General features: G+C 34.1%; 1 protein-coding gene and 1 pseudogene across 2 annotated transcripts; one reads left to right on the top strand and one right to left on the bottom strand.

The window, feature by feature from the left end:
• Positions 1 to 6464: 6464 nt before the first annotated feature.
• On the bottom strand, positions 6465 to 12537 carry LOC125544303 (uncharacterized). 2 transcript variants are annotated; one of them, XM_087545372.1, is made up of 16 exons: positions 12338 to 12537; positions 11483 to 11587; positions 11032 to 11124; positions 9976 to 10658; positions 9675 to 9836; positions 9490 to 9561; positions 9240 to 9413; positions 8952 to 9020; positions 8634 to 8793; positions 8255 to 8438; positions 7963 to 8149; positions 7758 to 7856; positions 7533 to 7664; positions 7338 to 7441; positions 7171 to 7217; positions 6465 to 6788 (listed from the first exon to the last, which is right to left on the bottom strand). In XM_087545372.1, the coding sequence occupies exons 1-16, from the start codon at positions 12348 to 12350 to the stop codon at positions 6673 to 6675; spliced, it is 2400 nt and encodes a 799-aa protein (XP_087401498.1). In that variant the 5' UTR covers positions 12351 to 12537; the 3' UTR covers positions 6465 to 6672. The 2 variants fall into 2 exon arrangements, 1 of the variants encoding a protein (XP_087401498.1); XR_015617685.1 differs by lacking the exon at positions 6465 to 6788 and having other exon boundaries at positions 7762 to 7856.
• Positions 12538 to 13970: 1433 nt separating this feature from the next.
• On the top strand, positions 13971 to 15055 carry LOC125532628 (F-box/kelch-repeat protein SKIP25-like; annotated as a pseudogene).
• Positions 15056 to 16040: the final 985 nt, after the last annotated feature.

Here is a 16040-nt window from a genome sequence, read left to right as displayed (position 1 = left end):
AAATAAAGCGAAAAAATAGTGAGCTATATTTGAATGAAAGTGAACTAAAAAATCATTTTGATTGTTGTGAACTAAAATTTGAAAACAATTGAACTAAATTTGAATCGAATCCAAGTGAACTTAAAAATTTGGATTGTAGTGAACTAAAAATTATGATGAACTAAAAAAAGTTTGAATTCAGTGAACTAAGCAAAATGAATCCGAAGTGAACTAATTTTTTTCATATTTTTAGTTAACTAAAATTTTGAAACTGGTGAACTAAATTTGCATTAAGTCATTTATATTCGAAATCAAATGATTTTTTTAAAAGGAACTAGTCAACTAGATTTGAATCAAAAGTGAACTAAAAACTTTTTTATTGTAGTGAACTAAATTTGAAAACTATTGAACTAAATTTGAGTCGAATCCAAGTGAACTTAAAAAATTTGGATTGTAGTGAACTAAAAATTATGATGAACAAAAAAAGTTTCAATTCAGTGAACGAAAAAAAATGAATACGTAGTGAACTAATATTTTTTTCGATTTTTAGTTAACTAAAATTTTGAAACTAGTGAACTAAATTTGAAATAAATCATTTATATTTGAAATCTTGTGATTTTTAAAAAAGGAACTAGTCAACTAGATTTGAATCAAAGTGAACTAAAAAATCTTTTTGATTGTAGTGATCTAAAATTTGAAAACTATTGAACTAAATTTGAATCGGATCCAAGTGAATTTAGAAAAATTTGGATTGTAGTGAACTAAAAATTATGATGAACTAAAAGAAGTTTAAATTCAGTGAACTAAAAAAATTAATATGAAGTGAACTATTTTTTTCGATTTTTAGTTAACTAAAAATTTGAAACAAGTGAATTAAATTTGAAATAAGTGAACTGTATTTGAAATCAGATGATTTTTTTAAATGGAACTAGTGAACTAGATTTTGAATTACATTTAGTTGGGATTTGAACAATAATAAAATGTATTTCACTAAATAAAACGAAAAAATAGTGAGCTATATTTGAATGAAAGTGAACTAAAAAATCATTTTGATTGTTGTGAACTAAAATTTGAAAACTATTGAACTAAATTTGAATCGAATCCAAGTGAACTTAAAAATTTGGATTGTAGTGAACTAAAAATTATGATGAACTAAAAAAAGTTTGAATTCAGTGAACTAAACAAAATGAATCCGAAGTGAACTAATTTTTTTCGTATTTTTAGTTAACTAAAATTTTGAAACTGGTGAACTAAATTTGCATTAAGTCATTTATATTCGAAATCAAATGATTTTTTTAAAAGGAACTAGTCAACTAGATTTGAATCAAAAGTGAACTAAAATTTTTTTGATTGTAGTGAACTAAATTTGAAAACTATTGAACTAAATTTGAGTCGAATCCAAGTGAACTTAAAAAATTTGGATTGTAGTGAACTAAAAATTATGATGAACTAAAATAAGTTTGAATTCAGTGAACTAAAAAAATGAATCCGAAGTGAACTAATTTTTTTTGATTTTTAGTTAACTAAAATTTTGAAACTAGTGAACTAAGTTTGAAATAAGTCATTTATATTTGAAATCATGTGATTTTTTTTAAAAAGGAACTAGTCAACTAGATTTGAATCAAAGTGAACTAAAAAAATCTTTTTGATTGTAGTGATCTAAAATTTGAAAACTATTGAACTAAATTTGAATCGAATCTAAGTGAACTTAGAAAATTTTGGATTGTAGTGAACTAAAAATTATGATGAACTAAAAGAAGTTTAAAACCAGTGAACTAAAAAAATTAATCCGAAGTGAACTATTTTTTTCGATTTTTAGTTAACTAAAAATTTGAAACAAGTGAACTAAATTTGAAATAAGTGAACTGTATTTGAAATCAGATGATTTTTTTAAACAGAACTAGTGAACTATATTTTGAATTACATTTAGTTGGGATTTGAACAATAATATAATGTATTTCACTAAATAAAACGAAAATAATAGTGAGCTATATTTGTATGAAAGTGAACTAAAAAATCATTTTGATTGTTGTGAACTAAAATTTGAAAACTATTGAACTAAATTTGAATCGAATCTAAGTGAACTAAAAAATTTGGATTGTAGTGAACTAAAAATTATGATGAACTAAAAAAAGTTTGAATTCAGTGAACTAAACAAAATGAATCCGAAGTGAACTAGTTTTTTTTGTATTTTTAGTTAACTAAAATTTTGAAACTGGTGAATTAAATTTGCATTAAGTCATTTATATTCGAAATCAAATGATTTTTTTAAAAGGAACTAGTCAACTAGATTTGAATCAAAAGTGAACTAAAAACCTTTTTGATTGTATTGAACTAAAATTTGAAAACTATTGAACTAAATTTGAATCGAATCCAAGTGAACCTAGAAAAATTGGATTGTAGTGAACTAAAAATTATGATGAACAAAAAAAATTTCAATTGAGTGAACGAAAAAAAATGAATACGTAGTGAACTAATATTTTTTTCGATTTTTAGTTAACTAAAATTTTGAAACTAGTGAACTAAATTTGAAATAAATCATTTATATTTGAAATCTTGTGATTTTTTTAAAAGGAACTAGTCAACTAGATTTGAATCAAAGTTAACTAAAAAATCTTTTTGATTGTAGTGATCTAAAATTTCAAAACTATTGAACTAAATTTGAATCGAATCCAAGTGAACTTAGAAAAATTTGGATTGTAGTGAACTAGAAATTATGATGAACTAAAAGAAGTTTAAATTCAGTGAACTAAAAAAATTAATCTGAAGTGAACTATTTTTTTCGATTTTTAGTTAACTAAAAATTTGAAACAAATGAATTAAATTTGAAATAAGTGAATTGTATTTGAAATCAGATGATTTTTTTAAACGGAACTAGTGAACTAGATTTTGAATTACATTTAGTTGGGATTTGAACAATAATAAAATGTATTTCACTAAATAAAACGAAAAAATAGTGAGCTATATTTGAATGAAAGTGAACTAAAAAATCATTTTGATTGTTGTGAACTAAAATTTGAAAACTATTGAACTAAATTTGAATCGAATCCAAGTGAACTAAAAAATTTGGATTGTAGTGAACTAAAAATTATGATGAACTAAAAAAAAGTTTGAATTCAGTGAACTAAACAAAATGAATCCAAAGTGAACTAATTTTTTTGGATTTTTAGTTAACTAAAATTTTTAAACTGGTGAACTAAATTTGCATTAAGTCATTTATATTTGAAATCAGATGATTTTTTTAAAAAGGAACTAGTCAACTAGATTTGAATCAAAAGTGAACTAAAAATCTTTTTGATTGTAGTGAACTAAAATTTGAAAACTATTGAACTAAATTTGAGTCGAATCCAAGTGAACTTAAAAAATTTGGATTGTAGTGAACTAAAAATTATGATGAACTAAAAAAATTTGAATTCAGTGAACTAAAAAAATGAATCCGAAGTGAATTAAATTTTTTCGATTTTTAGTTAACTAAAAATTTGAAACTAGTGAACTAAATTTGAAATAAGTCATTTATATTTGAAATCATGTGATTTTTTTTAAAAGGAACTAGTCAACTAGATTTGAATGAAAGTGAACTAAAAAAATCTTTTTGATTGTAGTGATCTAAAATTTGAAAACTATTGAACTAAATTTGAATCGAATCCAAGTGAACATAGAAAAATTTGGATTGTAGTGAACTAAAAATTATGAAGAACTAAAAGAAGTTTAAATCCAGTGAACTAAAAAAATTAATCCGAAGTGAACTATTTTTTTCGATTTTTAGTTAACTAAAAATTTGAAACAAGTGAACTAAATTTGAAATAAGTGAACTGTATTTGAAATCAGATGATTTTTTTAAACGGAACTACTGAACTATATTTTGAATTACATTTAGTTGGGATTTGAACAATAATAAAATGTATTTCACTAAATAAAACGAAAATAATAGTGAGCTATATTTGTATGAAAGTGAACTAAAAAATAATAGTCAACTAGATTTGAATCAAAGTGAACTAAAAAATCTTTTTGATTGTAGTGATCTAAAATTTGAAAATTATTGAACTAAATTTGAATCGAATCCAAGTGAACTTAGAAAAATTTGGATTGTAGTGAACTAAAAATTATGATGAACTAAAAGAAGTTTAAATTCAGTGAACTAAAAAAATTAATCTAAAGTGAACTAATTTTTTCGATTTTTAGTTAACTAAAAATTTGAAACAAGTGAACTAAATTTGAAATAAGTGAACTGTATTTGAAATCAGATGATTTTTTTAAACGGAACTAGTGAACTATATTTTGAATTACATTTAGTTGGGATTTGAACAATAATAAAATGTATTTCAATAAACAAAACGAAAAAATAGTGAGCGATATGTGAAAACTATTGAACTAAATTTGAATCGAATCCAAGTGAACTAAAAAATTTGGATTGTAGTGAACTAAAAATTATGATGAAGTAAAAAAGGTTTGAATTCAGTGAACTAAACAAAATGAATCCAAAGTGAACTAATTTTTTTGGATTTTTAGTTAACTAAAATTTTGAAACTGGTGAACTAAATTTGCATTAAGTCATTTATATTTGAAATTAGATGATTTTTTTAAAAAGGAACTAGTCAACTATATTTGAATCAAAAGTGAACTAAAAATCTTTTTGATTGTAGTGAACTAAAATTTGAAAACTATTGAACTAAATTTGAGTCGAATCCGAGTGAACTTAAAAAATTTGGATTGTAGTGAACTAAAAATTATGATGAACTAAAAAAAGTTTGAATTCAGTGAACTAAAAAAATGAATCCGAATTGAACTAATTTTATATTGATTTTTAGTTAACTAAAATTTTGAAAGTAGTGAACTAAATTTGAAATAAGTCATTTATATTTGAAATCATGTGATTTTTTTAAAAAGGAACTAGTGAACTAGATTTGAATCAAAGTGAACTAAAAAATCTTTTTGATTGTAGTGATCTAAAATTTGAAAACTATTGAACTAAATTTGAATCGAAGCCAAGTGAACTTAGAAAAATTTGGATTGTAGTGAACTAAAATTTATGATGAACTAAAAAAAGTTTGAATTCAGTGAACTAAAAAAATTAATCCGAAGTGAACTATTTTTTCAATTTTTATTTAACTAAAAATTTGAAACAACTGAACTAAATTTGAAATAAGTGAACTATATTTGAAATCAGATGGTTTTTTAACGGAACTAGTGAACTGATTACATTTCGTTGGGATTTGAACAATAATAAAATGTATTTCACGAAATAAAAAATAGTGAGCTATATTTGAATCAAAGTGCACTAAAAAATCATTTTGATTGTAGTGAACAAAAAAATGAAAATTGGTGAACTAAATTTAAATTGAATCCAAGTGAACTAAAAAATTCAGATTGTAGTGAACTAAAATTTGAAAAACTAGTGAACTAAAAGCTAGATTTTAATCTAAATGAAAATGATTTTTGAAAATGAAAAGTTAACTAGGGGAGTGCACTAAAAAATAAAATGAATGAAGTATTTTTTTCTATTCTAGTGACCTAAAATTATGTTGAAGTAAAAAAAGTTTGAAATTCAATGAACTAAAAAATGAATCCGAAGTGAAGTAAAATTTTTGGATTTTAGTGAACTAAATGGAAATGTTTTTTGAAAATGAAAAGTTAACTAGGGGAGTGCACTAAAAAAATTAATCAAGGTGAAGTAATTTTTTCTATTCTAGTCAACTAAAATTATGTTGAAGTAAAAAAAGTTTGAAATTCAGTGAACTAAAAAAAAGAATCCCAAGCGAGGTAAGTTATTTTGGATTTTAGTGAACTAAAATTTTCAAACTAGTGAACTAAATTGATTTTTTCGAAAAAAACGGATCGAGTGAGCTAGATTTAAATTGTAGTGAACTAAAATTATGTTGAATTGAAAAAAAGTTGAATTTAGTTCACTAAAAAATGATTTTAGTGAACTAAAATTTTCAAACTAGTGAATTAAAATTGAATTAAATGAACTGTATTTGAATTTAGATGAAAGAAAATAAAAAAGGAACTAGTGAACTAGATTTAAAAAATATGATGAACTCAAAAAAGTTTGAATTTGGTGAACTAAAAAAATGAATTCAAAGTGTGCTATTTTTTGTGGATATTCGTTAACTAAAATTTGAAACTAGTGAACTAATTTGAATTTAGTGAATTATATTTTAATTAAGATGATTTAAAAAAGGAACTAGTGGAGAAGATTTTGAATTACATTGATGTGGATTTTGAATGATAAAAAATGTAATTCACTAAAAAGAAAAAATAAGTGAGCTATATTTGAACTAAAAATCTTTTTGATTGTAAAATGTAAAAGTTTGTTGTAAAAATGAACTAAAAATTATTTTTTGATTGTAGTGAACTAAAATTTTGTTGTAAAATGAAATAAAATGTGGTGAAATAAAAATAAATTGTGGTGAACTAAAAAAAAGTTCACTGCAATTGTGGTGAACTAAAAAAAGTTCACTGCAATTCAGTACATACACGCTGAATTAAGTATTTTGAACTTTATACACCCACATGCAAGGGGGGTATCATTTTAAAAAGGACAAAAAGTACCACATGGCACATGTTCTTAGAAGCAAAAATCTCCTAGGAGAACCATTACACAGAATTGGTTTTCATATGTATCACGTCTTAGATAAAATCACACTCCTCTACAAAACTATAGTTCATGTCTCCCTTCCAAAAAAAAGCTCTTCAATCTAAAGAAAAGATGTTCACTGGGAGGTTGGCAGATCCTCCTCCTTTATCATGTTGAGCGTGCTTTTGAAGAGACGGTAGGCTGATATCATTCTTTGCTTGGGTACATTCTCCTGTGTAGACAAAAAAGGGTGGTCTTGAAGTTAAAATGCACGGGAAAAACTGTATTAAAAAGACATAAAATGAATAGGTGTATGTACTGAAAAATAAAAGTACATTCTCCTTCTTGCATTGTAAGAAGGGGATCAAAAAATGTTCAATAATTATATAGATTTAGCATAACAAGTACTTCTTGTCAGCTTAAAAAATGTTTATAAATTAAAATTAAATAAACGTGCATAGATTCATTCTGTGTATTTTTTCAATTAAAAGGTGCTGCAAAAATAAAAAAAGATTTCCTAGTTCGTTTTCAGTACGCTAAATTTTTGTAAAAATATACATCAGACAGTTGGGACAAACAAAAAAATATCGTGCTGAAGCTTTTCATGACTTTGCCTTCAAAGTTGTCCATGTAAAGGGGGAGGTAGTGACCTGAGTCATGCCTGTTGAAAAAAGAAACAACAAATGAATAGAGGCTTTCATATTGAGCCTCAGCAGGACAGAATGTTTGAAAGAAATCAGAAAAAAATTGAAGATAAAAAATGAACAACATAACAACTTACATCAGACAGTTTGTTGGATAGTGCCCCACAGCTTGAAGCTTGAAGTTGAAGACATTCTTGAAAGGCTTATTACTGAGTTTGCAAAGCAAGTTGTAGTTGGAAACCTATTGCATAAATTAAGTACACCGGTTTAAAAAAATAGTGTGTCCTGATGCTTTGTATTTAAAGACAAAAGTTGATACAGGAAGAGCTTACCAAGTTGTGGACAATTTGTTGTTGAGCATTTTCCTGGATTGTACCACATGGGTCAAAGAAGTGAGTCCTCTCAAATAGAGAGTTCATACAAACAATTACCCAGTGGTTTGACTTGATAGTGGGGAAAAACAACTGTGATAAAAAAACATGAAGGAGAGAAAAAAATTAGCACAAACAAACTAGAAAAAAACTATTGTACAAGTCAGATGAGAGTTTCCATAGTACCAACTCCTTTTTCCATAGACTTTCTTCTGAATTTACTCTGTCAAACTCTGTTTTGCAGCTTACTGGGTCAAAAACTTCAGGGCTAACTAACAGTTTATTCTGGGGGAAAAAAGAAAGAACGGAAAACTAGTTAACAGTGAGGTTTCGTGAGTAGAAAAGAATGCTAAATTTATTGGATAAAAAGAAGGAGACAGATAAAACTCACAGTGAAGCGCGAAGTGAAACTGAATTTTTTAATAAAAGGTTTTATCTGACATGAAGTCTTTGCTTCCAAGTTGAATGCTTGAATGAGTGAATCCATGACTTCATCTCCAATCTCACCCCTTGACTTGAATGAAGCAAAGAAGTTGTTGTAACTAATGGGAAATCCCTCAATGTTGACAAAAAGGGTGCTGCACACAGATTTGAGCCGTGAAAAAAAGTTTAGCACTTAGGGGTTGTGTGTGGGTCATCCCAAAAAAAAAGAATGCACTTAAGGGTGAAAAAGAATAATTTACTATTCTTTGAAGATTGGCTTCCTCAGAAATTTGGTGAAAAACAAATCCACCTCTCTAGGGATTTTCAGCCTCTTTGGTTCATCAGGAGATTGCACTTTAGCTGCTCTCTTTTTCCTATTCTTCTTCTCAATGGTATTTGGACCTGTGCTTGATCCAGCTTGTGCATCATTGGCCCTAGATGAACCTGTGTGTGACATGTGAACAGGGAAAAAATGTTAGGCCAATCATCGTTTTGAAAAAAATGGGCTAGATAAATGAGAAAAAGGCAAACTTAGATAATTGCAAGCAAGACAAAGTGAAAAAAAAGGCAAAAACCTAGAACCTAATTGAAGAGCAAAGCCCATGTCTATGTATATTCCTGTGTTAGAATTAGCCTCACCAAATGGTCTCTCTTCACTGGTAGGTGCACAAGGGGTGAAAGGAGAGTCATCAATTATGATTGGGGTGCTACTGTAATGCTTCAATCTTTCATTTGATAAGCTAGAACTGATGAGAACAAGACTCCTTTGGTTTATTTCAGTTATTGGGTCCAACTCTTCCTGGTGATGTTAAGAATGTCTCAGTACAACAAATGTAGTATAGAAAAAGATATGCCTGATCAAAAAGGAATGCTTGGGGTTTCATGGATAGTATGTCCAGAAAGTAAAATATCTCCTTGTATCAGGAAAGCAGAAAAAAAATTAAACTGGGTGGTTACCTCAACCTTCACATTGTTCTCAGCTTTGGGTGCAACGGGTTCTTGCTTGGTGAGAAGTACATCAGGGGTCTGCTCACGAAAAAAGGATAATAAAACATAAAAAGACTATCTTGTGCAAATAAAAGCATTTACATTGGAAATAAAATGGAAAAGCATTTCAAATAACTAAACATGAGGTTTCCTTTTGATGCAAAAAAAATTCATCAGAAAATGGAAATTGTATGTTCATTATAATGTAAACTAATTAGTCAGAAAAAAACAATACAGGCAAAAAAAGATTAAAAATACCTCTGATTTCGAATGCAGCTCTGGCTTCACTTTACAATCGATCTCATGTTTTGGAGTGAAACTTGTTCCTGCTGACTTGATATCTGGAGTGGTCAAGTTAATTGGGTTGTTTTCATTGATTGTTTCGTGGGCATTGCTGTGAAAAATGACTTGCGTTTTTGGAATGCAAAAAATCTATGTTGTTTAGTGTAACTGTGTGAGAAAGAATGCATCATAAATAAGTAAATAAGAAAGAAAAAAAGAAAGAAACCTCTTGTTGAGTATCAGCAATGTTGCCAATAGGAACTGCATTTGCATACGGTGTTTGAGATATGTGTCTTATCTACAAAAAAAATTTAGAATAAGAACATTTTAAAAGTTAGTCGGAAACGAGAAAGGAAGGCTGAATACATAATCAAGAAAAAAAGCCAAAAAAGAAGAATAAAAGATACTTACTGGTAGTACTCCAAACGCTTTCCTAGACTCATAATTCCTATCAACCAAAGCTAGGTATTGGAAATCTGCATTCTTAATGTGGCTGATCTGGGGTAGAGAATAATCAACAGTTGACTGGTGATTCTCGATGACATCAAAGTCAATGAAATCCAGATAAATGATCTGTTATTAAAAAATGAAAAGAAGAAGCAGGTCAGTTTGGAATTGTGAACAATAACTATGACGAAAGCAAAATAATTACAGAAGTAAAAATATGTAAAAGAAGCAGAACAAGCAAGAAAAATGAAGGGAAAAGGATTACCCCCCAAATAGGAAGGCATCCGCCAATGCGGGAAGGCTTGTTCATTTCCTCAAGTGTTGGTCTGTTCATTATCATTTCGAAATGACGTTCTGATTCTTCAACCATAAAATCCAATGCTAATTGGCCAAAGTCCAGTGAAGCGATTACAGACACATCTCTCAGAGAGAAGAGGAATTTGGTGTTGCCAAAATAGTATGACGCTGGGCAGAGTATAGATGATATGAAATAGAAAACGAAGCTCCTGATGAAACCATCTTCACTCTCGTCAGTTAGCATCACTTCCTCAATCTTGTTGATAGGCATCTTGTTCCGATAATCAACATACTTGCTTCTTAACTGAGCAACTTCTGCTTTCACTTGAGGATCATTGCTGCTGAAGACAAAAGGAACAGTACCGCCAGGGAAATCAAAAATCTTGTCTACCATGTCTTTAGTGATCTTGATGACTTTGTTCTTGTGCTTGAAACAAGGCTCTGTAACACCAAAAATGTGCTGATCTAACCACTCAAGGAGATTCATTGGGATGTTTAGGTGATATGGCATGTGAAGCAGGCCATCCATTTTGTATTTGCTGATGTGCCCTAATTGAATCTCACTGAACTTTTTCACTGTCTTGCTAAAGCGCATTGTTGACAACCTAGATTTATAGGTGGGATTGCACAACTTCCTAGGATAAACTCTTGCTGCATAAATTAAAAATGAATAACTATTCAGACAGTGAAGACAAGAAGATTTAATGCAGAAAATAGTATGAAACGCATAAAAAAACTCCTAAAACTACGGCACTGGATACTGATCAAAAAGAGAAAAAGTTTGGTTTAAACATAATTCTTGTGTTTTGCACTTTTAATTGATCAAGCTTTTGCTGCTGATGATTATAAAAAATAAGTTTCAGTACAACGAGATTCTGCCTCAATATAGTACAAACCAAAAGAAATCAACACCTTTTTGGAAGTACTTCGGCACTGGATACAAATTAAGCCTTGAAAAAATAAGATCATTCAAGAGACTAAGAACCTAACTCTAAAAGCTATGAGTGAACCAGGATGAACATACCGCCTTGACCATTCTGAAGACCTCGTGGTGGAGCTTGGAATGTTTCATCGCTTTCCGGTTGTTCAACGTGCGCGACTATGACACCTTGTTCAGCTGCAAAAATAAAAAACAGAAAACCTAGTTAGCAACATTTAACACTAACTAGACAAAATCATGTGCCAAAAAGATATCAATTCAAAAAGGAAAATAAAACGCTCAGAAAAGTAACAGTTTAAGAAACGATTATGTATGAACATGACTGTACCAAAAAGAGGAGGAACTATGTATGGCATGTTTAAGGTTGAAGGAAGTAAAATTGACAAGAAACACTAGAATACTAAAAAACGGGCGAAACAAAAAAAACAACTAGAGCAGAAAACCTCCATTGGAATAATTAGTACATATCATTCCCATAGGCATGTTTTTTTATTATATAAAAAAAGAAGCTGCGTAAACGGGTCAGCTTGAGCACCTTGTACTAGCGTTTGGACTTCTTGATGCTGTTCCTGACCACCTTGCTCGACTGGTTGTGAATCAAGTTGTTCTGTCACTTTGCCATGTCCAATCCCTTCTTCTTCTGCAAAGCAAAAAATAAAATAAAATAAAGTGAGCATTAAGTGCGTGAAAGAATGTTCATGTATGAACTAGTTTTCTGTAGTTGTTATCCACATTGATGATCTCTTCATTATCAGAAAAAAAATGGGACATACACAAAGAACTTGGACTTGACAGGGTAAAAAATGCACATCAATGAGCATGCAAAATAAAACTCCTGAACCCCTATCATATCACAAAGTCAACAAAAATCCAGCGAGCATTAGTAGCTTTCCTTTGAGCCTTTGACCTCCCAGATCAAAAAGTGCTTAACATATTTACATTTTATAACTGATAATCCTTTCAATTTGTTGTAGGACTCGCACCCTAAAAAATTATTACAAGCACGAATCACTCCTAGAAAAAATGAACCCTAGGCTGTGACGATCTGTTGGTCAGATTACTAAACATAAAAATCTAAAAACTAAAGGGACCGGTGTTCAACGCAGCATGACGAACCCTAGAAAAAATCATACTGAACGAATCCCCACAAACCTCACGCCCCCAACCTGCCCCGCCTCCCCCCTTCACACCCCACCCCCTGGGCAGATCCACGACAAAAAAAGGGAGGACGAATCCTTCCAAAGACAAAAAAACGTGCGCCTCCTGCCAGGAAATATACCCAAACAAATTCAAGCGGAAAAACGACGAGCACTAATTTTAAATAAACCCTAGTGAGCGGATCCACGATCACTATTAAAAGAAGGGGGGAAGGGAGGAAAAGAGCACGAACCAGCGGAAGCCATCGCGATTTCGCGCGTGAAACCAGCGCGAGACAGGGGACGGATTGATTGCTAGACGAAAACCCTAGAATAGTAGACGCGGGGGAGACAAGATGTGGAAGGGGATAAGAGGGGGAGAGACACGGAAGGAAAGAAGAAGAAGTCAAGGCGTAGAAGGATCGACTGCCAGAAGAAAACGGGCCAAGCCCAGTAGACCGCGGGCGGTGTGCGCCGCTTTGTGGAAATCGAAGAAACGGGCGCAACGGACGCCGTTTAGGAAATGCCTAAGAAAAAGCCAGAAAAGCCAAACCAGTAAATATGTCAGTTTTTTTTTTAGAGAAAGTAAATATGTCAGTTATTGGGTCGGTCCATGTTGGAGCGCTCATAGGCGAGGCGGTGATGTACCCTGCAATAAGCGAGATATAACATTTGCCGGCCAAGCGTGACCTCGCTAGCTTGCCTCTATAACACACATGCTTGCTAGGGCCGCCGCCACCATAGGACCTGGCTAGCACCGTTGCCATAACATGTCCTTAATCTTTGTCGCCGCCACCCACCCTAGTTGCCAGTGCCACCGCATGTCCTAGTCAACAGTGACACCGCTACAACGCACTCGCACTGTAGTGTTGGAGTCCAGCACATCAAGGAAGACTGTCGCATGATGCATATACTTTAATTTCTTGTCCTGCTCAAAGTGACCAAATAGGGAACCGAAAGTATGCACATTCGTTTCATGCATAGTTTCCATTTTAAACTGGAAATATGACCGGAATTCGGTTAACCATATTTACGGTTTCACTATTTCAGGTGCAAATTTCGGTTTTCACGTCTCACTAACCGAATTCTTGAAAACCACGGAATATGAAAACAGAGTTTTTGGTTTAAAACAAGGCCCAATTCTAACTGTTGGGTGCCCCTCAGGAGCCAACTAGGCGACGCTGCTCTCTTTGGTGCCAAGTGCTCATCCCGATGTGGACCGTCCATGTGGATGACATGTAGAACTAAGTGGGACACCTAGTATAATCTTCACACCTTCATGTGACGCAAATCTAATAGCTTCTATTTCATACTGTTCATGTGCATAAACGAGAAACTAAACACCTAACCTTGAGGCAAAGGATGTTAAAGGTCCAATAACCAACTAGGCTAATAACATTCTGTGATTTATTAATGGTTTACATCCAATATTATGTGTATTCATTTGATGTGAGGTTAAAATTATAATAAATTACCTTGAATACCTGTTTTTTGTCGGAAATGAATTGATGAACCGGTGGTCCGACCAGTAAAAACCTGAACCGACAGCCTCACCGGTTCGGTTGCTGATTCGACTTTTTAAACTATGGTTTGCCGTCAAACGGGTATTACAGAGAAGGAAGAAGAAAGAAGTCCAGTTTTCACCCTCAAATGTGATCTGAGGGACAAATACCCCCCTGAACTCAAATCTAGTACAATTTCAACCCTCAAATCCTTAATACCGGGTAAATCTTTCCCTCAAGTGGTTTTGCTTTGATTCTAGAAGGTTTTGAGCCAAGATCGTGTGACGTGGCATGGATTTGGGTGTGCACACAGAGGAAAGCTCGCCTGTTCCTGATGCACGTCGTTTGCTGCCCGTAGCGCCGCCTCCTGTACGTAACATCGCTTATGTCGTTCCTCTCGCTCTACGCACTGCTCGAGGGCGCCGACGACTATGACGCGTCCTTCGTAGCATGTGACCCGATCGCTGCACGATGGACCAAGCTGCCGACGTCGATGATGCTCGTCGCCGCCCCCGGCGCTCCGCCACCCGTTACTCCTCTCCCGCCGACTGCCGCTCCAGTCCGTGGTTGCCGTGGGGCTCGCCCTCGCCGCCTAGTCCATGGAGCCGCTCCACCCGGCGCTATGCCAGCCGCTCATGTTTGACACGGCCGCCGCACCCGTGCTGCGTTGGCTGGTCGGCCCGCAGGTCTTGCTTCGCCCCGCGCACGTGGTGCGCGGCGGGCGCGGCAAATGATCATGTCTTCATCGCGGGATGTGTGGGCGATGGCTACGAGCTCGCAGGCGCGCGCTCTGGAGCGATAGTGGACCCCGTTGCAGGTCGCACCGTACGCGTCGTGGGAGCCGCTCCCGCCGATGCGGGACGGGCGGTTCAACTGGGACACCGCGGAGGTCCTCTGCTCGGGCGGGAAGGTCTGCATGGTCAACCTATGCGGCAGCGGGACGGTGCCGTGTTCGACCTCATGGCCAGCCGGTGGGAGGACATGCTGCCCGACATGCTCGCTGGCTGGAAGGGCCCTGCCGTGGCATCCCCAGACAGTGGAGATACGTTCTTTGCCCTGGATGAGGAGTGCGGTGCGCTCAGCGGAAGAGGCAAACCATGGATGATGAAGAAATCTAGGGTTGAGGATTTTTTTTTAGAGGAAAAGGGCTCGAAGAGCCCCGGCTCCATTGCATTGATCAATGAAACCAGACCAACCAGTTCTTACAAAACATCCACAAGTCTCAGGAAAGGCAGCACTACACGGCTACCAACTAAACACAAACTCTACTCTACAGAGCAAATTGAGAGAGATAAACCAGGAGTTTTTGCACACGGACTGCCTGATAGAACGCCCTGCGGCAGCATATTACAGAAGTTACTTCTTATCCATCAGGCTCATCGGCCCTGCAGAGTAGGTTTCCAGGGGTGGAAGGGGGAATCCACCGCGTTCAGGCGCAGCGATCCTCCCACCGCAGCAATTCCGTCCTAGCCAGGATCCGGACACATGAGCAGGGGAGGCTCTCTCATCTTCTGCTCCAGTCTTGACATCAGTAGACGTACTCTGTCTTTGACAGGCCCTGTGTATAGAATCTCCCAGGTAGACAGTATAGCCACCATTCTCCCCCACACACCCTGCATATTAGACCACATAGCGCGGCCAAAATACATGTCATTGCGAAGTTTCCATAAGGCCCACATAGCTGCAGCCTGGTAAATCTTAAGAGAGGTATTTGGGTTGTTGTGCCACCACTCTAACATGGAGGCAAAATTAGCAATATTAGTTGTGTCTGCTATATCATTAATATCTCTCCAAATCTCCTTCGCAACCACACAATCAAAAAAAAGGTGACCACCCGTTTCATGTTCTGTACAGAACAAACAAGTCAGATCATCCACTTGCTGCCTCTTACTAAGATTATCTCTAGTGAGCAGCTTATTATTCAGAGCAAGCCAAACAAAAATTTGAATCCTAGGCGGGATTTTAACTTTCCACAGTTTAGGCCCTTTGCCAGGGATAACCCCTCTAAAATTGACTATTTTATAGAAAGAACTAACTGAGTAAATGCCATTGGTCTCATAGTTCCAAACCAATCTATCAGCAACACTCAGCAAACGGACATTTCTAATGTAATTGAACAGATCATTCCAGGACTGCATCATGTCGTGGGAAAAACATCTTCTGAAATTAATCTTTAGATTCGTTCCATCCCACACTTCTGCAACAGTCACATTATGTTCTGTAGCAATATTGTAAAGATGGTGGCCACGCTACTTTGACCACACCATTTATCTTCCCAGAATCGAATAGATTCACCATTGCCCACTTTCCAGGAGTACCCAATGTTAGCTGCAGCCCACATAACGTTCTTCCAGAAAGGGGAAGCCCCATCTATGTTACAACAAAAAATATTAGGGTTGCAGGTATCATATTTACTATCAATAATCTGTTTCCAAATCTTGCCCTCCCCAAAGGC

The sequence above is a fragment of the Triticum urartu genome, chromosome 1A (assembly GCF_056163025.1).
Source record: "Triticum urartu cultivar PI428250 chromosome 1A, HENAU_Tu73, whole genome shotgun sequence".
Taxonomy (NCBI): domain Eukaryota; kingdom Viridiplantae; phylum Streptophyta; class Magnoliopsida; order Poales; family Poaceae; genus Triticum; species Triticum urartu.
The sequence above is the reverse complement of the archived record's forward strand: the minus strand, read 5'-3'. Positions and strand labels throughout refer to the sequence as shown.

Bases quoted from the DNA above. Each gene is read 5' to 3' on its own strand.
- LOC125544303 (XM_087545372.1), bottom strand. The intron at 9,562-9,674 runs GTAAGTATCTTT...TTTTTTTTGTAG, and splicing joins AAGCGTTTGGAGTACTACCA to ATAAGACACATATCTCAAAC. The intron at 8,439-8,633 runs GTGAGGCTAATT...TGTCACACACAG, and splicing joins CAGTGAAGAGAGACCATTTG to GTTCATCTAGGGCCAATGAT.